Source organism: Raphanus sativus, chromosome 5 (genome assembly GCF_000801105.2).
Source record: "Raphanus sativus cultivar WK10039 chromosome 5, ASM80110v3, whole genome shotgun sequence".
Taxonomy (NCBI): Eukaryota; Viridiplantae; Streptophyta; class Magnoliopsida; order Brassicales; family Brassicaceae; genus Raphanus; species Raphanus sativus.
The window spans coordinates 34,253,171-34,280,662 of NC_079515.1; the positions used below are offsets into that span (position 1 = coordinate 34,253,171).

The window sequence follows — 27,492 nt, forward strand, 5'->3', positions numbered from 1 at the left end:
GTAAATATTGATAATCGAAAATTTGTACGGGTTTTAATATCAGAACATATATTCGTATTCATTAGATTTTGTGTTAAAATGGAACTGACAGAACTTTTTTTTTTTTTTTTTGGTCAACGGGAACTGACAGAACTTAAAGTGGCTTTTGACAATGAACTGTTCGTTTGTACACGACCATAAACGTGTCCGAAAGTGAACATCTCTTGTCTTCCCTCTCTCTTCTTTTGACTAAAACCTAAACAAACAAACAAAAAAAAAGAGTTGACTTTTCAATTCTCTCTCCAGTAGCTGCTGGCTGTAGCTCCACACTCGCACAACCACATGTATACCTGAAAAAGCGAAACAAGAAACCTCTCAATCTTTTCCACAAATGACGGAACCGCCACCAGGTATCGACAACGGAGGCGTTCCCCTTTCGCTTACGTCAACCTCAGCGGAGGTTACCGCCGCCGCCGGATCGAAACGATCCAGGAGACCGAGCGTTCGATTAGGCGAAATCGGCGGCGAGCATCACCACCTCGATTCCCAGGGGAGGAAACCCAAGTGGAACAAGAAAGATACGATCAAACCGTCGACCAAGACTCGGGCTTTAACGAATTTGAGTTCTGGGTACGAGAATCTCGGAGCCCTCGATGATGACGAGAGAGTGGGAAATGTGGATCCTTTCGGTGTCGGGAGCTGGCGGGTCAAGAAACGGGTCGGGTCAGCGGCGAAGCGGGTACGATCCAATTGGGTATCGAGAAATGGCGACGAATCAGGAGGTGAGTTTAGGGATTTCAGTAGACAAGACTCGGAGAGTCCATTAAAAGAAGAGTCTTTAGTTAGAGATGGCAATAGTAGTGGGAACAGGGAGTTTGAGTTGTCTATGGAGGGAGGAGGAGGAGGAAGAGAAGGGGTGAAGATTTGGTTGGAAGAGTTAGGGTTAGGGAGATATTGGCCAGTGTTTGAGATACATGAGGTTGATGATGAGGTTTTGCCTTTGTTGACGTTGGATGATTTGAAAGATATGGGGATTAACGCCGTTGGGTCTAGGAGGAAGATGTTTTCTGCCATCCAGAAACTTGGTAGAGACTTCTCATGATAGTTGGGGAGAGGAAAAATGGTTGTTGTTTTAGTTGGTGAGATAGTCAAGTCAGGTCAGGTCAGCCATGACAATGTAAGCTTGCAATGTCTGAAACCATAAATGGAAAGCCTGTTTCTTCCTTTATGCTTTAGTATCTCATTTCGTTAACTTTGATATTTCTTGTTTGAATGTAGCATTGGCTACAGTAGTAGTAGAGGTAGAAGTGGCAAAAAGAAGAAGAGTTTGGAGTAAGAAGGTGGTTTTTACTCGTTGATATCTCTCTTTACTTCACTTGAGCTGATGGTCTTGAGGATAAGGGAACTTGCAATAGAGGAGTTTGAAGGAGATGAAACTAGACGGTTTCAGTCTAGCTTTTTGATTAGCATTTAGCTTATCTCAATATGTAGAAACAGGAGCAGGTAATTAGATTCTTCTGTTCACACAGTTGTATCATTGTTTTTTTAAAAAAAAGATTGCTAAGTAGTTATGAAGAGATTAAAGGAACTACAGAAGATAACCACATGCTTTCTCTTTGGGATGTCTATTTGTGCACTTCTATCTTTTGTTTTTGAGGGTTCTAATCCGGTTATGGGTTTGAATAGTTGGTTTATTTGGTTATTTCGGTTTAGTGGGCGATTTTTGTTGTCATCAGTTACCACCAGCAAACTCTATTTACAAATGCTTACCAGTTGTTCTTGAGAATTGAAACCATATGAAACCAGTTGGATTAATTTCGTGGAGGCTGCAATTTTGCTAACAATATGAAACCAGATCGAACCAGACCGGTTCTTTGTTCATGAATATTATTATTACACACATTAAAGCAGCCTTTAAGGTTTCAAATGTCTAAACTAATTTGATGCCATTTTTTTCTTGCTTCTCTGGCGCTGCAGGAAAATATTTGATTCCGGTAAGGTCACCTACTTTGCTTATAACCTGTCATACATCATATGCAAAGAATGTTTATTAGAGTTTGGATCTATAACACATCAACCTCTGGGGCTTGGAATGCAAGATGTTTACCTCTAAGGCTTTAATAAGATCTGGTTTGGAATGAGATGCGGATATGCAAATACGAGCCCTTCCTAGCATTAGAGGTGTAGCCGGGAAACCGACCACGGCGATTGCAACCTGTTCATAGGCTTTCATATTTTCTTAATAGTTTGCTCTCTCTCTCTTATATATGTGGAAGCAAAAAAAAATAAGAAACTTACATTTTCTCGCAAGCATTCCCTAGAGAAGGCAGGGATTTTAGCTGGATTGTAAAGCATTATTGGCATGACTGGAGAATCCTCGTCTCCAAGTACCTTGAATCCCATATTCCTTAGCTCAGTCCGAAAATAATTGCTATTCTCTCGTATTCTTGCTAGCTTTTGTGCCCCTTTAAACAAGTTTTCGGGTTGGAGACACTATAATTGCTCTAGTTGAAAATGGAGCTTAGGCAAACATGAAAGAAAAAAATGATAAGAGACTCTAGAGATACCTCTGTTGGAACCGTCGTCTCCAAGGATGACTTGTATGGCCGATATGATTTGTTGCGCGGAAGGAGTTGAAATTGATGTTGCGTAAAGATGAGACGGGCAATGGTGCTTCAAATATTGGATGAGCTCCTACAAAAACAAAAGAAAATGAAACTTCAAAAGTCCTCATCTATGACTTCTTTTTCTTCTTATGATCATCATGTGTACATTGTTTCAAAAGAAAAAAAATCATCATGCATGTGTACAAGTTTATTTTTGACAAGATTTGATATAAAGAAGTAAATTTTCATAAGTTTGCTTAAAGACCTTAGAGCCGGCAATATATCCACCACAAGACCCAAAAGATTTACTGAAGGTTCCCATCATTATGTCCACATCAGCCGTATCAACTCCAAGAAGTTCACAAACACCTCTTCCTGTACCTCCTATGGCTCCAATGCTATGAGCTTCATCCAAATAAACATATGCCTATATATATAAAATTAAAACTTTTAATCTTTATACATATATATATTAGACAACCAAATTGTTTTTTTAGAAGACTTTGATATTGCATGTGAATGATAATTTAGTTTCAGTTCTCTCAACCTTGTACTTCTTGCATATCGACACAATCTCGGGCAGCTTGCAAATCTCCCCTTCCATACTGTAAATACCTTCAACGATGACGATGATTTTCGTCCAGGGTTTGTGTGTTTTGGTTTGTCTTTTGGCTATTTCTTCTCTCAGTATTTTTTCCAAGTGAGAAGGTGCTGCAAAATAAGCAGTGTAGGGTGAAGGTAGTTTATATCTTCAACTGAACTCTCCATCCAGATCATTCAATTTGGTTTAGCCAACTGGTTTTCAAAATTACGGATCTCATCAAATGAACCATTTGAATATATTTACGTTTTTAACACAAAGACCCTGATTCTCATCTCTATCCAAATAAGAATATTTAGAGGGACAAACGTACATCTCCTGAAATTAAGTTTATAATTTAAGATCTAGACACAAATAAACATCACTCAATCAAAAATAGAAACCCAAGCAAAAAAATTTACAACGAGTAAAAATAACGAAAACATTATTTAGTATTTTGTTTCTAAAACGAAAGATATTATCTGTGCTACATTATAAAAGAGAGCCATCCAATTGAATATGATTAATACTGAAATTTGAGGCACTAAAAAAGCTTACTGTTATGTTGGAAAATGCGAATATTGGCTCCAGAACCTCGAGCACCATTAATAATCGAACTATGGTTCAAAGAATCACTTATTATCAATCCTCCCTGTATCAAGTGGAATATAAATCACTAAATAGCTACTCAAAGATTTAATGGTTTTTGCTAAAAATATACAACATACAGAACTGTGAACTGGGTCATATACCAACATATATATTAGCATGTATTTATAATCTAAGTCCAAAGTCATGAGTCTGGATGTGTATACATACGCGTACCTTTCCAATCAAAACAGGTATAATAAACGAGTTTGTGGCGTATCCCATGCCAAAGACAATAGCAGAATGTTTTCCCACATATTTAGCTACACATTCCTCAAGCTCTACATGCACACTAGTAGTTCCTTTACGCCATAAACAAACCACACGTAAGCCAGAGGAAACATAGATACATAATTTGATCAAAAGAAGAAGACAAACACTTAAAATTATAGGTGGTAACGTTGTACCTGCATCAACACGAGAACTACATGTACTTGCTGAAAATTTCTTTAAGGACTCAATAACACGAGGCGTGCAATATTCATCGAATGAACCAAATCCAAGATAATTGTAAGATCCCAAATTAAGGCACCTTCTGCTCTTTGTTGTTCGACTGCATTGCAACCAAAGGTTTAGTCACCTATGTTATATGATCTTTAAATAATTTATAAACAAATGAGCTCACTTATTACTACAATTTGGTTTTAAATTAAAATATTTATAACGAATATGTCGTTTTCATTTGAATTCGCTTTTTCATTTGGTTTCGTACTATTTTCTCAATGTAAGCGTGGAAGATATAACTTTTCAGAAGAAATCACACTCACTCTAGCACCTTTTCCTGATATTTCCAGTTTATCTCGAGCACATCAACCCATGCATCTGGTGCACTCGCTATTGGACGGGCAAAACAGTCCTTCATGGTTACAAAAAGAAAAAAAAAACAGTCCTTCATGCAGACGAAGAAATAAAAAGTAGGTATCACAATGTACTAGCTTTTAGTTTTTTTCTTTTTAAGCTTTTAGTTGATTATTTTAATATTTGAAAAATGGTCTTCATAAGTGGATGAATTATCAAAAAAAAAATACTAATAAAATAAGAAATAAAAAAATTCATATTTATTATTCAATGCTAAAAATGAACAAAACTACAAAGTTTATTCATTTTTTATGTTTGGAAGATCAGTATGGGGTTTGGATTGGTCTATCTATACCAACTACCAAATGAAAAAAAAAAACAATTAACACATGGACCTTGTAGAAAAATGGTTTATTTAGTTTATTGTTAAGAGAATGACCTGAACCCGATGATACGCTCGTCTCATGTAGAAATCCTCGTATTCCAAGCAGATTGGCGCATAACCCTATACCCAAAGTGAAAATCAAGATACATACAATATAATAAAACTAATGGAAAAAGGATTATATATTCAAAGGGCGAAAAAGGATTATTCAGAGTAAACTTAGGAAATGAGAGACCTGGAGATTGTCGTTGGTGAATGGCAAAAGGAGGATGCGACTGAAAAAATCACGTAGATGGCCAAAGCCGCTGATCAAGCAGCAGCTCACATATGTTGAAATAGTAGTAAAGTACATCCTCTCTGGAGTTTCTAGACAGAAGAATACAATGTTAGGTTTTCGAAAACTCTTGCCTATTCCACTATTTATGTTTGATGAAGAGATCTTTCCATTAAAGAGATCAACTAAATGCTGTATGGTTTTGGAGATGAAGATGTAATGAGAGTGAGATTTAGAGACAGAGGATTTAACTCTTTGAGGTCCCTCTTTCTTTTAAACAATGTACCTCCGTGGTCCGTGGATGTTCTTGATGAAAAGAACTCTCTATCGAATAGGTGTACAACATTTTTTTTACAGTAATCTCTCATTTGGTATAGAATTAGCCTGTGCTGACACACTTTTTCCACCGGATTTGGAACCAATATCATAACAGCACCAATACTTACACTTAAACCAACTGTTCTAAAGCCCTTTGTCAAAAAAAACCCAACTGTTCTACCACGTCTTGTGGTAGGTATACAACACTAAGAACTGATTTGCAATAGAAGTTCCAATACTAAGAAAATAATGATGTGTTCAGTAGCAAAAATATAGGACTGGTTGTTTTTAATTCTAATTTAGTAACAATGTCTATTACAAACGCCATCAGTTAGTGGGGTTGGGGGAACATGAGCTTGGGTTAATTGATACTCCCTCCGTTTCATATTACTTGTCGTTCTAACTTTATGCACACAGATTAAGAAAACATTTAATTTTATATATTTTCAAAATAAAAACACTATTACCAACACACCTAACTATATATCAACCAATACAAAAATAGAATAGAAAATATTATCAATAAATTTTGCATTGAAAACCGAAAACGACACTTATTTTGAAACAAAAAAAATTCTCTAGAACGACAAATAATTTGAAACGGAGGAAGTACTATTTCCTCAAAGTTTGTATTGAAATTTAATTAATAAAAATAATTCTTTTAGTTTGTAGATTCTGCCTCTGAACTAAAACCTCGTCGTAGGGTTTAAGTCTCGAATTGGACACCTAGTTTCCGTGGAACAAAAGCAGACGCATAAATAATGATGTTTTGGTTTTGAAACAAAAATAGAGTCACGATCAAGAAAGGTTCTTTTAGGGGTTTCCTCTTCTCTGCTTTTTGAAGATCCTAAACCATTAAGTCTGAATAAATCACAAAATTCACGACAAGTAGCGTCACTCTCAAGACATTATGAAATGAGGACCAAGATGTAGCTAGCTTACCTACCACTTGTCCCAACAACGTCCCACATCATTATCATTCTTGTCCCAACTGGAATAATTGAATTCTGTACGCTCCATTTCGGTTTCTGATCATTAACAATATATTTTTGCGTTTGATCTTTCCTGAAGAATTGTAAATGAACAATATAGACTTGATGGATATTTTCTTTTTCTTTCAGAGGTTGAAAGAGGAAAACAAAATAATACGAATTTAAAAAAAAATGCTTTGGTCCTAATCCATGAATTAGACACCATATATAAGCTTCGTGAAGCAAAAACAGAAGCATAAATTTCAGCAAATAGCATCTGTTATTTTGGAGCACCAATATTATATAGAAGGAAACTATACAATTAACTCAGACAAAACCAAAGAAACAAATGGAAAAAGAAGAGGAAGGATCACAAAGTTTCAAGACAAGTAGAGGGGACACAACAAAAGAACAGAACCGCAAGAAGAAAAAAATAGTAAACTAATGCTAATTAGTACTGATCATAACCTCTTTTTGGTAAGGAAACTGCTTAGCATTACGGGTTTAATCCAATTTGATTCTATCTTTCTCTTCTTCTTGCTTCTTTGGTGCTGCCGGAAAATATTTGATTCCGGTAAGGTCACCTGCTTTGCTTATAACCTGTCATAACACAGAGGATTAAAACGTACAAAATAATCAATTTGTGGATGAACTATCTATAAGCACAGTCCCTTTCTTATGCTTTTTTTTTTGGTAGAATTTGGGGTTAGAATCAAACATTTCTATACTATGATATAGGAGAGAGCATGCGAGTGAACTCAGAGAAAGATCTTTTGTTTTACCTTTAGAGCTTTGATAAGATCTTCTCTTGAGTGAGATGCGGATATGCAAATACGAGCCCTGGCTAGCAATAGAGGTGTAGCTGGGAAACCAACAACCACAACTGCGACCTGTTCACAGTTTTTGAAGAGGTGAGTCTTTCTTATGTAAAAAGCAAATTAAAAAAAAACGACAAGAGACTGTATTTACGTTTTCTCGCAAGCATTCCCTAGAGAAGGCAGGGATTTTTGCTGGATTGTAAAGCATTATTGGCATCACTGGGGAATCATTGTCTCCAAGAACCTCAAATCCCATCTTCTGCAACTCAGCCCTGAAAAAGTTGCTGTTCTCCCTTATCCTTGCTAACTTTTGCGCACCTGCCCCCAGATTTTTGAATTTTGAGACTACATAACTTGATATTATAAAGCTCATAGACCAAAAGAAACTATACCTCTGTTTGAACCGTCCTCTCCAAGGATAACTTTTATGGAAGATATGATCTGTTGCGCAGAAGGAGTTGAAATTGAAGTTGCGTAAAGGTGAGCAGGGCAATGGTACTTCAAATATTGAATGAGTTCCTACAGAAGTTGAAAGCACAAAATATGATATTAAGCCCTTGGTTTGATTTTTGAGATGAACTGCATGCACTACTAGCCAAAACAAATCAAATAGTTTATTGTGTAGGATTAGTTCCTTTGTGCATAAGAAAGTGTGCAAACAAAAGATAAGTAAATGGAAAAACGGTATATAATTGCAAACACCTTGGATCCGGCAATATAGCCCCCACAAGAACCGAAAGATTTGGTAAAAGTTCCCATCATTATGTCTATATCAGCTGTGTCAACACCGAGAAGTTCGCAAACACCCCTGCCTGTTTTCCCAATTGCTCCAATGCTGTGAGCTTCATCCAGGTAAACATATGCCTGAAAACAAGGATATTACAAGAAGTGAAGTTACACACACCACACAAACCAAAAGATTAGTGGTACCATATGTTAACCTCACCTTATATTTCTTGCATACGGAGACAATCTCGGGAAGTTGACAAATCTCCCCTTCCATGCTGTAAATACCTTCAACAACAACAATGATTTTCTTCCAGGGTCTGTGTGTCCTCGGTTGTCCCTCAGCGATTTGTTCTTTCAATACTCTTTCCAAATGAGCAGGTGCTGAGAAGTAATCAGCAAGAGAATGTGAAGGTAGGCTTGGATTTTAAAAAAAAAAAAAAAATGAGGAAAGTGAAGGCATAAGAAAATGCTAACTGTTGTGTTGGAAAACGCGGATAGTGGCTCCTGAACCACGAGCACCGTTTACAATTGAAGTATGGTTCAAAGAATCGCTTATTATCAACCCTCCCTGTAATAATAAAAAAGATGCTACTAAAACATAGGTCTCTAGGGAGTAACACCACCAGGGTTCATTACTTCATCACAAGCATACGTAGGTACCTTTCCAATCAAGACAGGAATGATAACAGAGTTAGTAGCGAAGCCCATGCCAGTGACAATAGCAGCAGGTTTTCCCACATACTTGGCAACACATTCTTCAAGCTCTGCGTGCACAGATGTGGTTCCTGATTTGGCAGACAAAGAAAAAAACGGATGTCAGGCAACAACAAACAGAGAAGAGAGAGATTGTTGGAAACAGAACCTGCGTCAACGCGAGAGCTACATGTACTTGGGGAAAACTTCTTCAAAGACTCAATAACACGAGGGGTGCAATACTCATCGAAAGAACCAAAACCAAGATAGTTGTAAGATCCCAGATTAAGGCACCTTGTGCTCTTTGCTGTTCGCCTGCAACCACACACACCAAAAGGTTTATTAAAGACTCAGTGAACAACCATGCTTGGGGAGTTACAACCTTTTTGAAACAACTTACTTGAGGGTCTTGTTGTTGTCATTAGAGTACCTCTCGATAACATCAACCCAAGAATCAGGAGCACTTGATATCGGTCGATTAAAACAATCCTTCACACATATAAAATAAACATTAGGAATGAATCATTTATTCTCAATATTTTCTTAACAATTTTCTTTTTAAATGTTTTTGTTTTTGTTTTTCATTAATTCTCAATTCCTTAATATTACATATAAGATTGGATGGGACCTGAATGCGGTGATACAAACGACGGATGTAGAAATCCTCGTGAGCCAAGCAGATGGGGGCGTAACCGTGGAGATTGTTGGTTGAGCACCAATCGAAGATCAGGCGTGTGTAATCCCGAAGCTGCCCGAAGGCGAATAGCAATCCGTAGCTGAAGTATGTTGATACCGCCGTTAGGTATGGGATCGTTATCATGATTCCTTCCTTCCTTCTCCTTCTCTCTCTCGGTTTGTGAGTTTCGGAAACGATGATGAGATCTGGAAAGAACAAAATATGTCGTCTGTTCTCTCACGGGAGAGAGAGAGAGAGAGAGAGAGAGATTTCGAATTGGATCTTTTCCGACTTTCCTCAAAAAAATAATTAAGTAGCCTTTTCGATCATCATACAAATTATTAAAAATGAAACTATGCCTTGTCATTTTGCTTGGACCAGAGAATCTGAACTTTACCAGTCCTCTCGTCTCGTCCAGACCTGGAAAACCAAACCGGACATAACTCAAAATAGTCATACCAAATTCAAATCAAGTTTGTCTCGAAAACAAGTGGGGCTATTTTTATTCTTTTCTGCAGAATTGTCCTCATTTTCATATGTTGCAATTCCACCAAAATATTTTCATTAGTTGGGCAAAATATCTGGATGAATCAGATTTTTTTAAGAATGTATTAAAGAAAGAATTGGACTTGGTTAAACAATGTGTGGTTGGTATGAATTTCTCTGACCAAAACGTCTTGAAAGCCAGGCTTAATGAAATCTTCATAAATGAAATTAAACTGATATCAAACTTAAAACCGATGGAACACTAAGTTAATGTGAAATAACTCAATAAGTTCAAGACTTGACAATATACGGTTTCAGCTATTCACTAGTATATATTCATGCACTTGATCTCTCTTATAACACCAAGATAAACCAGAAGCTAAATAATGAAGACCTCAATGAGCACCATTGTCTTCTACTTAGTCATTCTCTCCATTTCTGCTATCTCCTTAGCCAAGCAGAGCCCTCTTGAAGCTTGCATACGAAAAAGCATTGCCCGGTCGCTCTCTCCTCCTTCAAAAACATCTAGTTTCGAGGTGTCAGACGAATTGTGCAGAGATGAGACACGAGCCATCATGTTCTTCTTGAAACTGAATAAAGGAGAGTTCCCAACATACTACGTCCAGACGCTGTGCAAGATATTTGGACATGATGAAAAGAAAGTGAAGGCATACGTTACTAAGACATGGTTGAATCATTCGAAGAAGCTCCTCGATAGCTTAACATGCATGAGACAAACCACCTTAGTAACCAAGATTAAGAGCCCTGTGGAAGATTGCATACGAAGAAAAATGGCTCGATCACTCTCTCCTTCGCCTTCCAACACATCTCATTTCGATGTTATGAAAGATCAGTTGTGCAGAGACGAGACACGAATTGTTATGTACTTCTTGAAAATGAAGGGGAAGTTCCCAGCATACTACGTTGAGGCATTGTGCAATATATTTGGAGACGACGACAAGGAAGTGAAAAGTTACGTTATGAAGACATGGTTGGATCATTCAGAGAAGCTCATCAATAGTTTAACTTGTGTTTCTTGATAAATGATAATATAACTTTTGATGGATTTAAACAATTTCAAAATTTTATAGCAAAAATTTTCAATTGGTCATCAGTATTTTGTTTTCTGAGCGTTTAATACAGTGGACGGTAATATAGAATATCAATATATATATATATATATACATATGTGATTATAACTATGTACAAAACACTGAAAATGTTTTTTCTGATAAAACTGGGTCACCAGTTCAGACTGTTTTGAGTTTTGACCAGGGATTCGCCCGTTTTGCGGATCCAATTAAATCCAGTTTTAGAACCAACCTGAACTCAGTTAAATGAAAGAATCATAGTTGGACCGGTCCAGTTTCCATAACACTATTAAAAAGTTACTCTCTGATGCTTTCCAAGTAAACCGAAGGTAAGTAAATGTCTATATTGGTATCTAAGTCTGTGACTGTACTTACCAGTAATTTAAAAACCTTTCTTGTCAAATAAAACATTTACTTTACACAAACCCGTTACAATCATGTAAACAAACAAGTAAACCAGAATGAATCAAAATCTCGATTGATCTTTTAAGAGTGTAATTGGCTTAAACCGGAGACTATAACCGTGTTATACCAGTGCCGGTTCTGCTTCTAAATGTTGCTGCATCAGAGGCATCTCTCAATTTATCTGGAAGCAAAGTTGCCTGAAAACTCTGAGCTATCTTCACCGACTCTAATCGACTTAGACTCATCTCTGGTTCTTAAATCTTCGTTAACACGGCTAGAGAACTCCCAGCTACCTCCTCCTCTCCTTCCCCTGCTCGACTCTCTCGAATGCATGATCCCACGCCCTTCAGATTCTTCCGGTGGCAACATTCTGCTCAAATCCCGCGATGTTTCCATGTCCTTTTCCACCAAGTCGCCGAGCTCCTCTTCAACCGTCTCGTGCCACACAGGTTTTCTCCCCATCTCAATGTCCTGTGAAACTTTCTGCAAGCTCGGGCTCGACATGGCTCCGTTTACTATCGTCCTCGGTGGGATCGCTGGCTCCTTTGATACCTTTGCTCTGAAACTGTTCTTAGATGAGGCGATCTTTGTGCAGAACACTTCCATGAAGTTCCCAACGATCCCTTTGTTGAAAGGGTTCTCATGTCTATCATACCGATACCTAAAGTTTTCGTAAGTTGACTGCAAAAACCCCAAAGAAAATGTTAAAACAAGAAGAGTTACTACATGGTCTTGTGAAATGAAACAAGAACCCTTCCACTTACCTGATTGGTACTGATTAAGTACAAGTGGAAACCGGTGAGCCACCAACGAACCAGACAGATACGAAAGAGTAGAGAATTAGCGCGATGGAAGCAGGAGTCTTGATTAGCGACTTCCAGATGCTTATCTTCTCACCATTCATTATCCTCTTGACGTAGATCCAGCAAAACACATGGACATATATGCAGAGAAGAGCCGAACACAATACAAACATGAAGTAGAACCTGTAGTTTCTCTGCATTTTTAAACATACCAAAAATTTAGAAACACTGAACAAAAAGATAAAAAAAAGCAATTTGTTTTTAAAAGAAGAGATAAAGAAGCTAATACCAAACCAATGCACTGACCAAGCCAAGGACAGTGATGATCAAATTTCTCGACGCAGTTGTCGCATATGGAGCAGTGAGAAGCACGTGGCGGTCTGTAAAGCAGGCACGTGTCACAGTATTTGATCTTGACGGTGATTCCATTCACAATCATTTCTTTTGTCCGAGGCAACCGGGTGTGAGTAGGAGTAGGAGTGTGAGCAAGACGCGGTTCTCCTCCGTGATTACTTTCAACAACACCCTCTGGCTCAGGAGGATACAGATTACGTGGTATGATTCCAGGGTCTCTCCCCGAGGTCAGAAACAGAAACACTAGAGCCTGTGGAGGACACAACAAAAATTGAAACTATTATTTTTAAAGTATCAAAGACGAAGAAGAAGCGTGTGTGTAATCAATCAGAGAAACAGAAACATTTCAACTCACTAATAAATTAAGACCAACAGCAACGACGAGTACTGATACTCCTAGATGGTGAGGATAGTCGTCAATAAATTTTCTGCCAACGAAAACACAGAAGATAGTGACGGGAGCAGTGATCAAGAAGATGGTGATGAGTATAGTTCGAGCATCGGGTCCAAACACAAGCCTTCCTCCAAAGCAGAACACCTTAAAGAAAAAAATAAAAATATAAAATTCAACATGACCATGACCAGCATCTCTTACATAACAACAAACTATGTAGATCAAACCAAACCAAACCAAACAGGTATAAAATAAAAAAGCTTAATCGTATGCATTCATGGTTCCATAACTTGTGGATAATAGTTTAAATCCGACACCAAAAAAGACTGAAGCTTTCGATTCAGATCTTACTGAAAAGAGGCTATTAAATCTATCAGACCCAGAAAACATAAATCACAGGAGAGAGAGGGAAAGAGAAGCTCACGTTATCCCCTTTCCAAGCCTTATACGTTCTAATCAGCTCATCTCCACCACTTCCGCCGCCGCCGCCGCTAGGACTCCGAGCTCCGGGATGACGATCTTGCGGCTGCGAGGCTAACATCGGCAACCAGGAGAAATCGCGCTTTTTGGGATGAGGAGTCTTTGCGCAATTAATAAAAAGAAAAGAAGAGAGCTTTTTCCTTCTCCGGCGGCTACTTTAACTTGGTCGTCCCTTAAACCAACTTTCCCCTTTTACGAGTCAACTTATTAATTTCAATCAAAGCGTTTAAATTTATTTGTGTTTCTTCGTATATTGCTTGATGGATATTTTTTGGAAACGTTACTGTTTTCTTTCGCGCAATTTAACGGATGTGTAATCGTTTTAGATAGATTTCTAACCATATCTGAATTACTATAATTATAGTATTTATCTTTTATTAAAACAAAAATATTCACTTACACCATATTGTTTTGTAAACTCTTAAATTTAGTATACTTTTTATTCTTTTTTCCTATTATTCTTTTAAAAAGTAAAATATTTCATATATTCAACTTCAAAATGGAAACAAGGTTCAGATTACATGCCTATTCAAACAAAATTATCCCAATTTAAAAGTTTTCTAAACTAGATTCATTCATTCAATCCACCATTTGGGCAGAATGTTCTGTTAATTTGAATTCTAAGTCGTTGGGTATCGCTCTCACTACTAACGATAATCACAAAAATTGTGAGATTCACCTCCTTATCTTGGATTATCTAGTTTCTATGTATGTACTTGTCTAAACCTATAACCTTCACCGCCATTGAAACACCATACAAATCAAAGAAGAGAAAGATAAAGGGACACTAACCGAAGAGAGCGACCCGAACCAACCAGAAGATTTGCGGGTGTTTGGTAAATTCGCATCCAAGCCAAAACTTTATCAAGTCTCCCAAATGGTATCTTTGACGTTTGGCTGTGGTTGTGTTTCTTATCGTGCGATCAATGTTACCAGAATAAAACTATATATGGGTGACTGTACAGATGGCATCTCTTCCAAATTTTGTTCTTTGCCATGCCAATAATCAAATTGATGAAAACTTACAACAAGATCGATTTTATCTGATCAGGTGATAATATGACATTTTTCCAAAATAAAACAATATATAGTAGAATACTGAACTTGGTAAAAAGATACACAAGAAAATGATCTCAAAAGCTTAGAAGAACAAAAAACAAAGCACACTTCGAACTAAAATAAGAACTAAAGGAAAAGAATAAACAAAAACCATTAATGTATTTTGCTTCGTCTTCTTAGGATTAACAAAAGATTGAAAGATAATTATAAAGTGGATGAAGGAGATTACTGGTTCTGTAGCCTTTTCTAAGGCATAACGCCAATATCCTTGAAGTAATCATGCTCCAAGGCAGCTCTTGCGTTGATTCTTTTGGTTGGATCCATTAACAGCATTTTCTGAAACACGGACACATATTATCATCTTTACTTGCACTCATAAAATCTTAGATTGCTCTTTCTAGTTTTGGGTTTACGGCTTTAACCAATTTCGGGTACTGAAGCATGTTCATGTTTCAGACCAGATTGGTTTTGGACTTCTGATTGTGTGGCACACAAGGAGCCAAACCCACTGTCTAACGGGTTTAAGTGTACAAACGGTTTCTAGTCCTAAAGACCGAATGGAAAGATAATGATAAGACTTTATAAATCAACTAAAACCTCATCAAATGGTTAGAGGTGACATGAAACCAGATCCATCAAAATCAGGCTTCTATATCTTTAATGTAAGAAAGTAGATTAAATAGATGCATGTGTGTACATATATATGCATATGGTTAGCGAACTTACATAGAGGAGATCTATTCCATTGGGATCCAGACTCGGAACAAAAGACTCTAAGCCCTGTGGTTAAGAAACAAAAGAAAAGGAATGGGCAAGAATCACATTGTGCTGTGACCTCTTGTATACTGAAGTGAATGAAGAAATTTGATGTACCGTTTGTTTCCATTTAGGGAAAGCGGATTTGTAATCCGGCAGGGAAGTTACCCCAGGCCATGTATCCTCGTATGGAGTTCCCATGATTCTAGGGGAAGATAACAACACATGGCAGGAAAAAATCTATAATCAGTCAACACTTCCATATATGTGTTCTACACTTGTCTGCAATGACAACTGGGATCAAGGAAGTTAGTGGCGAAACCTGAAAATCTTGAAGAGTTGATCAATCTCGGAGTCTCCAGGAAATAAGGGCTTTTGGGTGATCATCTCCGCAAATATGCATCCCACAGACCAAATATCAACGGGTGTAGAGTAATGATGAGATCCTAGGAGTATCTCTGGAGCTCGGTACCAGAGAGTAACCACCTAGAAGAAATAATATGACAAAACAGTGTGTGAAGAGTAGTAAAAGTGTTTTATGGTATTTTGAATCTAACATAGTTCAACCGTCAAGGGAAATGTCCTTTAAGTAAAGACTTTTGGAATGTCTAAGTCTTAAGTGGTTCTATACTCTTTTAACTTACTGAACAAAAGGATAAGAAAGCAGGTATAAAAGCCTTGTCATCAGATTCATTAAATAACATGACCAAGATATTAAACGCTTTGGCACCTCATGAGTAAATGTCCTGACAGGGATACCGAATGCTCTGGCCAGTCCAAAATCTGCAAGCTTTAGTGAGTTTGTGCGGCGATCAATCAACAAATTCTGTGGCTTCAGATCACGGTGGAGAACCCTGTGAGAGTGGCAATACGCAATTCCGCGGAGAATCTGGTAAACATACCTCTGCAAACAGCATATGGAAGAGCTCTGATCAGCCAGAATTGATTGAGTACTAAAAACACACCATGAGGATATTACATAACTTACATTTCAAAAAAAAAAAAAATCAAATGTCAAACTAAAAGGAAGTTTATGGCATTATGATTTATGACAACCAAACAACTCAATAATACAGTACATAAAGTTGTTAATTTAAGAAGAGCCTTCACATAAAGAAAAATGCAACAACGCCTAAAATGTATAATAGCACTCACTTTGATCATGTGTAGATCCTTAGAGAAATCAGGAGATGAGTCCATGTGCTTCTTGAGATCCAAGTCAAGATACTCAAAAACCAGATACAAACGCTTCTCGCTGTGCACAACATCCTGCAACCTGGTGACACAATGAAAACACTGGTCAGTGCTATTCAAAATGATGCTGGGGACAATGGTAGGTAGTATTAAACTTTAATTTATACTTGACAATGTTGCTGTGCTGCATCTCTTTCAAGAGGGAGATTTCACGAATAGCAGTGCTAGGTACACCTTCATCCTCCTGCTCGAGGCGGATCTTCTTCAACGCAATGGTCTCATTGGTGACTTTGTCTCGTGCCTTGTAAACCACACCGTAAGTCCCTTCCCCAATCTTCTCAACTTTCTCGTACTGCAACATTATTTTAATCAATGAAACACCGAGTTTCGTCAAAAGAGAATATATAACCAATGACTATGAACATCATCAACACCAACCTGATCCATCACTTAGCAGAATACTCCAAAACTTGTATATCTGAATGTCACCTGCAGATTGTTAATGAGAAATCAATCAATCTCAAAAATGAAATCAAAAAGATCTCAGATCCAGGCTACGTTACTAAACCGAGAACGATTATACAATCAATCAAGACGGATAAGATCGTTAACTGGAATCTAGAGGAGTGAGAGCTAAGCGAACATTCATAATCATGACGGAGAAAAACTACAGATCAGCATCGAAGCAGAGAGAGAGAGAGATAATGGTAGATGGATGGAAGAGGAAGCGCGCGTGTATGGGATTGCAAACAAGTTCAACTTAGAATTCGAAAGTTCCTCCGGTTAGAAATGCATCGGAGAGTAACGAAATCAACTTACCGTTGAAGATCGGATGTAGTGTTAGTGACTGTCACACCGACGGATCCTCTCTCTCGCTCTCTCTGTGGAAAAGGTAGTGTAGAGAGAGGGTAGTTTCTGTGCAGCTTTCGAGAGAGAGAGAGGAGAGGACTAGGGAAGGCGATTGACTAATGGTTTACTTTTTTTCTTATCTAACTAATTTTCCTCTGGATTGAATTGATTGATTTACCTAACCACATTAGCTCGGTTCTTTCTACCACACGACCAATTAAAATTATCCATCGTCTCTCTTTTTTTCACCAATATAGCTCGAAAGTAACATTTACATAAATACTAAACATTTATTTGCATCTCCAAAGAAAAGTCACAATTCCACGTCGACAAACTTAAATTCGTCCGGTTCCAGTGCTCAAATTTAAGATAACCTAGAAAAGCAGACTGAAATATAACAATTAACATGTTTTATGTGGGAAAATGCTGAAGTTTTAGTTAGAGAATCGAAAATTGCATTTTATGTTTCTGTTTGTGATTGAGCAATGTTGGTTTCTATAAATTTATATTTGCTTTGCTGAAACTTTAAATAAACTCGGCTATATTTATATCTTAAAATTTGTTATATTTTTAGATGAAAATAATATTTTTTTTTGGGTGCAATTTCGCTATAGAAAACCCATAATTATACAAGGAGTATCCAAATATTCAGACAATCATTGTATTTTGGTCCACAACCATAAACATTGGATCCTAACAAAAAGAATATAAAAATCCAAATATTCAATTAAGTAAATAATATTTATATTAAAATTAAATGTCAGTGAAATGATATTTTTATTTTTGTCAAAAAGTTAAAGGTTTAAATCATGTGGAATCTTAAGAAGTATTATGTTTTAATAGCATTGATACATTTACTTGAACATTAAAAACAATATATTTTCTAATTTAATTATTAATTTATAGTCCTGTTTTTATATATGATTAAAAGTTGTAATTTAAATTTTGGACCTATACATTTATTCATTAATAATATATTAGATATTAGATATATAACTCTCGAAATTTTGTTACATTAATAACAACTATTTATCAATTATTTTATAATTCACTTAACATAACCAAGATTCATCAAATTACATTCAATTTCGACATACAAATATCAATCTCTAAACTATGACATACACAATATAATACACCTCATACTATTTAATCATGTATTATAAATTTTTACATTTCCTATTAACTCATCATCTAACTTATAATTGTGAACTCAATATAATCAGTAAAAAACTCTTTTATAGTTTTTGAAAAAAAAATCTTATATACTATAATATTGCTAGGTAAGACTAATTTGGACATTTTATTTATCAGGATTTTAATGTATGTGATGATTATTAATAACCGATGCTATAAAGAATTGGTTTAACTAACCATTGGCCATTCTTTTGGTACATGTAAACTGTCAAATAATTTGCCCAAAAAATTAGAGTGATAATTATGAATTTTCTACATTATAATGAATAATGTTATAGTCTATCATGTACGCAATTAATTGATTATCATCGCATGTTTTCTAATCCAACAAATAATCCATATATTGTTACTAAAAATTATAAAAGCTGCAAAAAAAGGGTCCAAAATTATAGTGTGGTTCTCTTTGTGTTTTTCTTAAAAATAATCAAATAGAAATCTTATCAAATCAATTTATCAGTAACATATAAAGTAAGATCATATTAAGTAAGATGCTGTTTCAAAATAATCAAGATTTCAAGAATGAAATGTCTAAATTATGTTTTGACACAGATTTACTGGAAAAAAATCATCTTAATATTTATAGAAAAAACAAATATGATTTACTAACAAAACAAATAAATATCTGAATTACAAACCAAACAACGTAATGTTTAATAAAATTGTAAAACGCTTGTAACATCAACGTAGTTTAAAATCTAGTTTGAGTTACGATTGAGGGTTTGGACCATTGTATTCAGATCTTGAAACTAATATTATACATTTCTTGATTAAAACTTTCAAAAAGTTAAATTTATAGTTTAAACACTGAATTCTTTTTTTCATTAGGTACTGTTTGTGGAAGTTTTGCTCTTGTTTTTATTTTCTATCTTTGATCTTCTCGAGAAACAAATTTCGAAGTTAAATATAAACTTCTTACATTAGGAAACTCGATTTTATTAATATAGATTACGATACATGAGGTTTATTTTTTTCTGACAAGATAACATAAAACATAAGAGGTGAAAATGACAGTTAAAAGAAAATTAGATAACAAAGGAAGACAGATGCACTCTTCTTTTTCCATTCACCCCTCTCTGTCAGGAGTGAGATGATAGGAACAGACAACAGCAGCATTTATAGTCCTCCTCACATCCTCCTTGCCTATAAATTGAAAAAAAATGCCTCATAAATAACATATTTAATATAATTACCCGACTTAATCAACTCAATTATAATCGCGACACTAATTGATGTTCTTCAAGTTTTAAAAAATGAAATAATGAAAATCCATCAATTTGAGAAAGTACTTCTGATTCCTATACGATCTGTAAACATAGGAAGTTGTTAAATAATAGATCTATGATATGGTTGGGACACGAAAACTCAAATCCTTCAGAGTTCAGACAATATTTGTTTCAGTGATCAGATCTCCAGTTTCTAGATAATAAAAAGTACAGAAATGAGAAAGAAAAAAAATACAAACCTTAATCGCTGTCGCTGTCACTGCTGCTGCTGTGGTGACCATCGTCATGGTGTTTCTTCTCCTTCTTGTCCTTCTTCTTTTTCTTCTCACCATCGTGTTTGTGGTCTCCGCTGCTGTGGCCTTCTCCACCGTGGATCTTGTCTTTGATCTTGTCAACGATACCTTCTTTGTGCTCACCACTCTTGTGCTCGTCGGCGTGTTTCTTGTGTTCCTCTTTCTTGTGCTCCTCTTTCTTGTGCTCATCTTCCTTGTGGCCTCCTCCGATATGGAGAGCATCTCCGATCTTGTTGATGATTCCTGCCATCTCTGATCTCTTTCTTTTTTTCTAATTTAAATATCTCTTTATGGTTGTTAATTGCTTTGATGATAAACTATAGGTCTCAAGAGTCTATTTATAGCCTCAATGGGGTAATGTATCCGTGAATTATTTTGTCCAATTAGGTAGTGGTTGCGTGGCGAAGATAAGATTTTACTTTTTCAGTAGACAAAATTGATTCTTTATGCCAATAATGATTTGAATTATTGGGTAGACTATATATATTATTTCCAAAAGTAAGAATAGAATTGTATTCTCTTAGATATTTTCAATTATTATACAAGGTATACAAGTTTTCATTTTGCATATAAAGTAGTATATATTTATTTTTTGTCGGCAAGTATATATTACTTTAACTATGTCAGATTTACGACCACATTTAGAACAGAAATATTCCACGTGGCAATTGGCGATTGTTTTTTGGGTCTGGATTCAGACACCTAGCAAATCTTAACAAAGTTGATAGTGAAGTTTACTCTATTAAAATAAAATCGTTATCAAAAAACTATGATATAAAGATCTAGCGTTTACCAATTCATTAGTAATAATAAATCATAAAAAATCACAAATATCTATTTTATAAAATAAAACTGTTCTTTAAATTAATTACTTTTCTATTATATTTACAAAAATAATTTTCAATTTATATCTATGCCTAGGATTTTTATTAAAAATTAATAAACTCATTTGAATTTGAAATTATTTTATTGTATTAATGACGATATCATATTAATGATTCTATGAAGTACAAGACTTAGGTTCACCCCCTATGGTGAACCTTTAAATTCACCATTCTCCTTAAAACCAATCAAAATGCCATGTAGATAATTAAATAAAATATATAAAATTATAAAAAAATAATTTAAAAAGGAAATAACGTTAATTTTAATAATGTTAACTAAATACTAAACCTTAAATTTAAATTCTAAACCAAAACCTATACCCTAAACCCAAATCTTATACCCTAAACCCAAACCATATATTCAAAACTCAAATTCTAAACCCTAAATCCAAACGCTATACCCTAAACCCATTTTATATCATATACCCTAAACCCAAACTATATACCCTAAACCCAAACCATATACCCTAAACCCAAATCTTATTCCCTAAACCCAAATCGTAAATCCTAAAGCTAAATTCTTAAGTTTAGGGTTTGGATTTAAGGTGTAGAATTTAGGTTTAAGATATACGTTTTGAGTTTAGGGTATAGGATTTGGGTTTAGGGTATAGAATTTGGGTTTAGGGTATAGGATTTGGGTTTAGGGTATAGGATATATGATCGATTTAGAGTATAGGGCTTGTATTTAAGGTTTATGGTTTGGGTTTAAGGTTTAGAATTTGAGTTTAGGGTATATGGTTTGGGTTTAGGGTATAAAATTTGGATTTAGGGTATATATTTGGGTTTAGAATTTATGATTTAGGGTTTAGGGTTTAGTTTGCATCATTAAAATTGATTTTATTTTTCTTTTTAACTATTTTTTTAATAATTTAATATTTTTTATTTAATTATCTACATGGCATTTTGATTGGATTTAAGGGGAGTGGTGAATTTAAAGGTTCACCATAGGGGGTGAACCTAAGTCTTGTCCTTCTATGAATTAAGAGTGTTACAAAAAAGAGGTAATCATTGTCCCATTCACAATTTTCCCAATTGAAACGCAAACTATTTTTCCATCGTCTGTGAACAACACTCGATTATACCTATGAAATTATGGAACTGAATGATTAAATTTACCAATTGCAACTACGGAACATTATGAGATGAACGCAGAGCGCATGATCTCGAACTTTTATTCTTTATGCTTTTTTTTCGTAAACATGGGTTCCACAACTTTCTTTCATTAAAAAGATAAAATAAAACCTACAAACATTTGTTTATCTCAACCGTTAATTAACTAATTAACACATATTGAGGCTTAGTTGGTTTGGCTTGGTTAGGCTTTCTTTGTGGTTCTCCTTACAACCTCCATAAAATAGTTCAGGCGTAGTTAAATATCACTCTTGTTTCTGTAAATATAGTATAAAACTCAGATTTGTACAAATTTAATTTTCAAAAAAAACTGTTAAAAAGTAGTATTCATTTTTGACTTATAAGAGATATCCATGAACTTCAAAAAAAAAGAGATGCTAAGCTGATTATGCTAACAAAGAGACCCGATCGACTTAATCAACTCAATCTTCCACCGTTGTAATTTGTATCAGACCCAAACTCCAATAAAATATCTGTTGCCGACAAGGAAAAAAAAAAAGAAAAAATCAACTCAATTTTCTTTTGTCGACATCTTTTTTTTTTTGTCGGCCTTAATCAACTCAATTATAATCGCAACATCGATATCAACACTCAACGACATTAATACGGCTTGTTTTTGAAGATCATCCTCGTCAGTTCATGTTCAACCCAACCTAGACCAAATTTGATTTCAGACGGCAAACATGGTTTGAATTCGAAAGTTTTTACTAAAGAATGTCTCAAAAGTTCTTTGTTTTATCATATCAACCAAACTGTCACATAGCATTAATCAAGTACTATTGTAAGCCATCACGTATCTGCTTCCCATTCTTCACCGCGTATAGAAAGAAAAAAACAACCCTTGACAAAGCCTATGAAACACGATCTCCGGTGAAGATATCCATCAACTCAGCCACAAGCTTCTTATCATCACCATCATCATGCTTCATCACATACCTTTTCAAAAACGCACGGTCCGTACACACCAAAACAGAGCCAAGCGAAGGGAGTTCACCTTCACCTCCGAGCAAACCTCTTGACATGAGAGCTTTGATCACGTTACACCTCGGGATAGTCCTCTTCTCCAAGTTGTATCCAAGCACCGTAGGATTCGAAACCAAAGCCTTCACAGGCCAGTTCATACCCTTCACCAGAAACTCAGCCTTCTTCTTCACCAGCTCAGCGGAATAGTTAAGACACTGAGGATGGCACTTGACCAGCGTCGCAAACTCATCTCTGGTGAACCCTAACCCTAGATACGCTTCGATGGAGTTCAACACGTTCTTCTCCGAGAGAGGAAGAAAGCTCGGATTCTTCTTGAACATCTCCCACACCTCCCCCACGGAAAAGCCTAGCTTTTCGTAGAAACAGAGTTTCTCCTGTATCGTCTTGTCGCTCAGCTGGTAAAGCATGCGCAGAGCTTCGACGAACCTAAATGTCGCGGGTTCGAACCCCATCTCGACGACTTTCTTGAGAGTTTCTTCGAACTTTTCTTTCCCGCAGCAGACGTGGTGATTAGAGATAAGCAAGGGGAGAAGCAACCTCTGAGGGACACCCATATCTCTCAAAACCAACACGTTCCTCAGTTTGTTCTCCTGCGCGCTGCCCTCCGATAACTTCCCGAACTCGGAGCTCTCGCTGTCGGCTGATATGATCTCTCTGACGAAATCGTAGTACCTGCTGAAAGCTTTGTCCTTTTTGATCCCCAGGATCTTGGGGGCTTTGGAGAGAATCTCGGTGAGCTCGGAGGTCGAAGCTCCTCGAGAAGTTAGAAACCGAAGCTTGGGAGCGAGTGATGACTCGGCATCTTGTAAGAGGAGTCTTGGATATGTCCTGATGATGGTGGAGATGTGAGAATCTGTAAAACCGTGACTCCTGAGAAGACTAAGAACGGAGTCTGGATTGTTACCCTTGTTGGCCTCCTCTGTGGTGGTGACTCTCCTGAAAATTGATTCGGCGAGTTTGGTGGTGAAGCCCAGAGATTCGACGAGGTAAGAGACGGTAAAGCTGTTACCTTTTCGACGGCTCACATCAGCAACACTAGCGGATGAGAAGGAACTGAGAAAAGCTTTCAGTGAAGCTCTCAGGTTATGCCATTTGTGCAGCTCCGGTGAGTTTCTTCTTCCGCGGATTATCAGAGAAAACATGAGAATGAAATGCGAGGAGCAGAAGAGAAGGAATCGGACCAATAAATCTCAAAAACTTCTGTTCAAATTCACTCTTTCGATAAGTGACCCTAATTTTGTTTATGGTTCTGACGTTGCCCGAATTAGTGTGTTGGGCCTTAATTGGGCCTTGGTATTGCTAGGAACTAGTTTGGTGAATTTGGATTGCTAAAATTAGCAGGCATGTTCAATCGAATTTTGGTTTGAATTCGGTTCAGTTTTCTCGAGTTCATTGTAACACATTGCAAACCCAGCTGATGGCTTCTTAAATTTTGGATTTTGGACACTCTAAGAATAAAGACGTTAAACCCAAGAAACAGAACTGTGAAGGGAGTATTTGTTGGGATTGTAAAAGCCCATGTCCAACTCTATATTGACCATTAGTACGATATTGTCCACTTTAGGCCTTAATGATAAACTCGCATAAATTTATTTTTTTGTTTCCATCCCAAAAGACCTCGTACTAATTAGAATTGAACTTTTCTTTATACATTAGACTTTTCTTTGTCTAATATCTAAAGTGGGACTTAGATTGCATCTCACAGTATTTGCATAGACAGCAAGCTTGCTGTTTTTATCATACATGGGACAGGAGACAGGAGACGAGAGGACTTAAGTGAAACAGAAACACTTGTGGAAAAGAGTTGTGAAGAGAGAGGTGGAGGCTTGGTCACACTTTCGGTTGAGGAGGTCGGCGTGGTCAATGCTGCAGTAAAGATGGCTTTCCTTACCAGCTGAATTCTTAGTCAGGACAGTGGAGAAACCTGCGTACTTCTCCTTCTCCTTCGACCTCTTTAGGCAGATGTTAGCCATGAATCTGAACATCTCGTTCTTCTGGTTAAAAGGTTGGTTGACATATTCCTCTATTGGCATCCACTGAGAAACACAAAAACAAGAGAAATCTAGCTGATACAATTTCTGCAGATTCAGGTTTATCACGTCATGTAAGAGAATCACTACCTTTGCATCCAATATCTCAGAGTCTTGTTTCTTGATTTCAAAATTGCTTGCCTCCAACTCACAGAGGGAAAATATACTTGATTTTCTTTCAAAGAATGATTGGTGTCTTTCCCTAGCGTGATACCAACAAAAAGATGATAATAAGATTAAACAGGTCCTAGAGGTACCTAATAAAGAAGGGTTGAATAGATCTTTCTGTTTTACCTGAAAGCCAAGACTTCCACAAATTTTGTCTTAATCTGAAGAAAAAGAGCAGAACAAAACATGGATACTAGATTGCAATATCAATATGAAAATCCAAAACTCTAAAGCTAGGTACATACACCAGTTTCTTCTTCCACTTCCCTAACTGCTCCTGTCCAAATATCCTCACCCTGTGGGATTTAGATATTTCAGTTAGCTTAGGTCTCATAATAGAGGGAGATGCATAAGCATAAATATATCAAGGGCTTTGTGGACTATATCTCTATACAAAGTTGAAGAAATAGGAGTGTATGGAAACATGCAAAGTTATCTTGGAGTTGGAAGAGTTTGTAATTAACACACTGGTTCTTTTTTTTTTTTTTGAAACAACACATTGGTTCTATATACAAAATTTAGTTCATTGAGATTCTTACAAAGATAACATTACACACACAAAAAAAACTGAGCCAAGATCCCATAAACTCACCTCTTGAATAAGACCGGTAGGAAGCTTCCACACTCCTGTCCCTTTGAAAGGACCACCAATCTCCTGAACCACAAGGACCTGCAAATGGAAAATTGTTGATCCAGGTTCAGTCAAATGTAAGTTTCAGCTCTTGTTGTACACCAAAGAAAGAATCGGCAATAATTAAAAGAAACATGATACAGCAAACCTAATATTATTCCAATGCTCCTGTCATCCATCCAACTGTATCCTATATTCTTATATGATCTAACACCAAAAATTCTAAGCAATTCGGCCCTTTTCAATACGTTAAGATTTAAACGTGATGGACAGGAGACATATAAAACCAAATAATATTAGTTACCTCTCTGCTCTTGTTTAGCACAAAAGCACCGATCCCAATACGATGAGAAGCATTGGCAGGAATAGTGCTAGGTGACTCTGAGATCCAAGATGTAAGAACCACGTACTCATTCTCCGCATGGTGGTATGTAAACCCTCTCTAACAAATCACCAAAGCAGAACAAGAATCAATCCAAAAACAGAATTCACATTCACGAAACATAACATAAAGTCTTCTTACCTTTATTGCACTGTCAACAAGACTAGAAAGCTGACTAGATAGCTTTATCCAAATTCCTCTCTTCCCCTGCAAATCCATGTCCCAAAGTCAACAAGACTAAAAAAAAAGCTCACGAGGCAGCTTTTGAGATTCACTGGTGGACTACACTAAAAGAAATATTGGAAGGCTTTAGAGTCTTTAAGTGTCTTATAATACCTGAACCTTCCACGACTTAAGTGAAACATCGAGCTTTGCCTCAAAATCCTGAGCAGTCATGGGTTCCATTTCCATCAAGTTCACCACTATACCTCCGTAGTTGTCTTCTTTTCCATTAAAGATCTGATGAGCTCCACTGTCCATTACTGCAGTATCCAAGTAAAAGGCTCTCCCTGGGACATTTCGACCAAGAAAGTCAACGATCGAGAACGACTTGAGATTCCAAATTCACATGATGCGAGTAAGAAGAGATGTGTAAGCAAGACATATACCTTCAGTTATCTGTGGGAACGGATGGAGGCAGCCAGAGTCAGAGGACGACTCAAAGAGTGACTTTGAAGAGTTTCCAAGTAAATGATAAAATCAGAGTTGCAAAAGTCTAAAGTTATCAAGCCCTTTTTTCAAAAAAAAGAAAAAAAACTTTAAAGTTTCAGAGTTATTTAATTATAGATGGTAGTCAGTGCTTATTCTTGTTGCAACTGTGAAAATGATTTCATAAGTGAAAATAAGAACACAATCCAAATCAATGTTAGCTTCCTCAGCATCAACAACCAAACAAGAACGGACTATCGTATTTATTATGTAATTATATTTAGATAAATTTTAATATTATTATAAAAATACTAAAACACACAAAATATTATATATTAACATGTAATTTCAGAAAATATAAATCATTTTAAATTAATGCAATACAGAATAATTTACAATGATATATAATAGAACTATAGATAAAATCTTGGTAGTTTGTATCAGAATGTACTTCACAACCTCACTCACTGAACATATTTAACGTTTTAAAAGTTCAATTTTTATCCACAAAATTAAGATAAACATTTAAATATTTTAATATAATAAAATTAAAAAAAATTGACACATTTAATAAT

The 27,492-nt window shown here is 36.2% G+C and overlaps 8 protein-coding genes across 18 annotated transcripts; 1 reads left to right on the top strand and 7 right to left on the bottom strand.

Moving 5' to 3' along the window:
- Positions 1–116: 116 nt before the first annotated feature.
- On the top strand, positions 117–2,323 carry LOC108862721 (uncharacterized). Of its 2 annotated transcripts, XM_056986748.1 has the most exons (3): positions 117–1,156; positions 1,258–1,482; positions 1,957–2,323. In XM_056986748.1, exon 1 carries the CDS (start codon positions 371–373, stop codon positions 1,079–1,081), a length of 711 nt encoding a protein of 236 aa, XP_056842728.1. In that variant the 5' UTR covers positions 117–370; the 3' UTR covers positions 1,082–1,156; positions 1,258–1,482; positions 1,957–2,323. The 2 variants fall into 2 exon arrangements, with proteins under 2 accessions (XP_056842728.1, XP_018492451.1); XM_018636949.2 differs by lacking the exon at positions 1,957–2,323 and having other exon boundaries at positions 1,258–1,618.
- Positions 1,757–6,817, bottom strand: LOC108862716 (long chain base biosynthesis protein 2b). Of its 9 annotated transcripts, none has more exons than XM_056986744.1 (14): positions 6,531–6,664; positions 5,523–6,449; positions 5,232–5,353; positions 5,051–5,116; positions 4,581–4,669; positions 4,221–4,366; positions 3,991–4,115; positions 3,724–3,817; positions 3,133–3,296; positions 2,851–3,012; positions 2,547–2,673; positions 2,278–2,444; positions 2,087–2,194; positions 1,757–1,999 (listed from the first exon to the last, which is right to left on the bottom strand). In XM_056986744.1, the coding sequence occupies exons 2-14, from the start codon at positions 5,614–5,616 to the stop codon at positions 1,910–1,912; spliced, it is 1,554 nt and encodes a 517-aa protein (XP_056842724.1). In that variant the 5' UTR covers positions 5,617–6,449; positions 6,531–6,664; the 3' UTR covers positions 1,757–1,909. The 9 variants fall into 9 exon arrangements, with proteins under 9 accessions (XP_056842724.1, XP_056842721.1, XP_056842722.1 ...); XM_056986741.1 differs by having other exon boundaries at positions 5,232–5,362; XM_056986742.1 differs by having other exon boundaries at positions 5,232–5,362; positions 6,535–6,655.
- LOC108863459 (long chain base biosynthesis protein 2b) lies at positions 6,789–9,770 on the bottom strand. Its single transcript, XM_018637894.2, has 11 exons — positions 9,428–9,770; positions 9,200–9,288; positions 8,969–9,114; positions 8,767–8,891; positions 8,581–8,674; positions 8,324–8,487; positions 8,080–8,241; positions 7,770–7,896; positions 7,529–7,695; positions 7,342–7,449; positions 6,789–7,159 (listed from the first exon to the last, which is right to left on the bottom strand). The coding sequence occupies exons 1-11, from the start codon at positions 9,617–9,619 to the stop codon at positions 7,064–7,066; spliced, it is 1,470 nt and encodes a 489-aa protein (XP_018493396.1). The 5' UTR covers positions 9,620–9,770; the 3' UTR covers positions 6,789–7,063.
- Positions 9,771–11,430: 1,660 nt separating this feature from the next.
- On the bottom strand, positions 11,431–13,706 carry LOC108805098 (probable protein S-acyltransferase 5). Its single transcript, XM_018577060.2, is given in 7 exon segments — positions 11,431–11,628; positions 11,630–12,138; positions 12,222–12,259; positions 12,262–12,454; positions 12,550–12,864; positions 12,970–13,152; positions 13,433–13,706. Coding segments are annotated over 7 exon segments (1,416 nt in total). The 5' UTR covers positions 13,550–13,706; the 3' UTR covers positions 11,431–11,567.
- Positions 13,707–14,499: 793 nt separating this feature from the next.
- LOC108856600 (cyclin-dependent kinase A-1) lies at positions 14,500–17,474 on the bottom strand. 2 transcript variants are annotated; one of them, XM_018630442.2, is made up of 9 exons: positions 17,317–17,474; positions 16,936–16,986; positions 16,665–16,849; positions 16,459–16,579; positions 16,034–16,207; positions 15,626–15,789; positions 15,421–15,508; positions 15,274–15,327; positions 14,500–14,883 (listed from the first exon to the last, which is right to left on the bottom strand). In XM_018630442.2, exons 2-9 carry the CDS (start codon positions 16,942–16,944, stop codon positions 14,794–14,796), a joined length of 885 nt encoding a protein of 294 aa, XP_018485944.1. In that variant the 5' UTR covers positions 16,945–16,986; positions 17,317–17,474; the 3' UTR covers positions 14,500–14,793. The 2 variants fall into 2 exon arrangements, with proteins under 2 accessions (XP_018485944.1, XP_018485945.1); XM_018630443.2 differs by lacking the exons at positions 16,936–16,986; positions 17,317–17,474 and having other exon boundaries at positions 16,665–16,858.
- Positions 17,475–19,460: 1,986 nt separating this feature from the next.
- On the bottom strand, positions 19,461–20,382 carry LOC108862941 (dehydrin HIRD11). Its single transcript, XM_018637212.2, has 2 exons — positions 20,006–20,382; positions 19,461–19,683 (listed from the first exon to the last, which is right to left on the bottom strand). Exon 1 carries the CDS (start codon positions 20,307–20,309, stop codon positions 20,007–20,009), a length of 303 nt encoding a protein of 100 aa, XP_018492714.1. The 5' UTR covers positions 20,310–20,382; the 3' UTR covers positions 19,461–19,683; position 20,006.
- A 2,407-nt stretch (positions 20,383–22,789) lies between these two features.
- Positions 22,790–24,270, bottom strand: LOC108862940 (transcription termination factor MTERF8, chloroplastic). Its single transcript, XM_018637211.2, has one exon. It carries the CDS (start codon positions 24,198–24,200, stop codon positions 22,926–22,928), a length of 1,275 nt encoding a protein of 424 aa, XP_018492713.1. The 5' UTR covers positions 24,201–24,270; the 3' UTR covers positions 22,790–22,925.
- Positions 24,271–24,624: 354 nt separating this feature from the next.
- On the bottom strand, positions 24,625–26,988 carry LOC130512925 (nudix hydrolase 6-like). The gene is made up of 9 exons (XM_057011423.1): positions 26,878–26,988; positions 26,606–26,778; positions 26,411–26,476; positions 26,192–26,329; positions 25,849–25,926; positions 25,502–25,552; positions 25,383–25,417; positions 25,179–25,290; positions 24,625–25,094 (listed from the first exon to the last, which is right to left on the bottom strand). The coding sequence occupies exons 2-9, from the start codon at positions 26,747–26,749 to the stop codon at positions 24,831–24,833; spliced, it is 888 nt and encodes a 295-aa protein (XP_056867403.1). The 5' UTR covers positions 26,750–26,778; positions 26,878–26,988; the 3' UTR covers positions 24,625–24,830.
- Positions 26,989–27,492: the final 504 nt, after the last annotated feature.

Bases quoted from the DNA above. Each gene is read 5' to 3' on its own strand.
- LOC108856600 (XM_018630442.2), bottom strand. The intron at 15,509-15,625 runs GTTTCGCCACTA...ATCTTCCCCTAG, and splicing joins CAACTCTTCAAGATTTTCAG to AATCATGGGAACTCCATACG. The intron at 15,328-15,420 runs GTACATCAAATT...TCTTAACCACAG, and splicing joins TCCCTAAATGGAAACAAACG to GGCTTAGAGTCTTTTGTTCC.
- LOC108862716 (XM_056986740.1), bottom strand. From the start codon at position 6,817: ATGCTTCTGTTTTTGCTTCACGAAGCTTATATATGGTGTCTAATTCAT. The intron at 2,674-2,850 runs GTCTTTAAGCAA...TTGTTTTTGTAG, and splicing joins GATATATTGCCGGCTCTAAG to GAGCTCATCCAATATTTGAA. The intron at 2,000-2,086 runs GTAAACATCTTG...GATGTATGACAG, and splicing joins ATCTTATTAAAGCCTTAGAG to GTTATAAGCAAAGTAGGTGA.
- LOC108862721 (XM_056986748.1), top strand. From the start codon at position 371: ATGACGGAACCGCCACCAGGTATCGACAACGGAGGCGTTCCCCTTTCG.
- LOC108863459 (XM_018637894.2), bottom strand. From the start codon at position 9,619: ATGATAACGATCCCATACCTAACGGCGGTATCAACATACTTCAGCTAC. The intron at 8,242-8,323 runs GTGAGGTTAACA...CCTTGTTTTCAG, and splicing joins CCGTATGCAAGAAATATAAG to GCATATGTTTACCTGGATGA. The intron at 7,696-7,769 runs GTATAGTTTCTT...ATCTGGGGGCAG, and splicing joins AGAGGACGGTTCAAACAGAG to GTGCGCAAAAGTTAGCAAGG.
- LOC108862940 (XM_018637211.2), bottom strand. From the start codon at position 24,200: ATGTTTTCTCTGATAATCCGCGGAAGAAGAAACTCACCGGAGCTGCAC.
- LOC130512925 (XM_057011423.1), bottom strand. From the start codon at position 26,749: ATGGACAGTGGAGCTCATCAGATCTTTAATGGAAAAGAAGACAACTAC. The intron at 26,330-26,410 runs GTAAGAAGACTT...GTGATTTGTTAG, and splicing joins TTGTTGACAGTGCAATAAAG to AGAGGGTTTACATACCACCA. The intron at 25,095-25,178 runs GTAGTGATTCTC...TGTGTTTCTCAG, and splicing joins CTGAGATATTGGATGCAAAG to TGGATGCCAATAGAGGAATA.
- LOC108862941 (XM_018637212.2), bottom strand. From the start codon at position 20,309: ATGGCAGGAATCATCAACAAGATCGGAGATGCTCTCCATATCGGAGGA.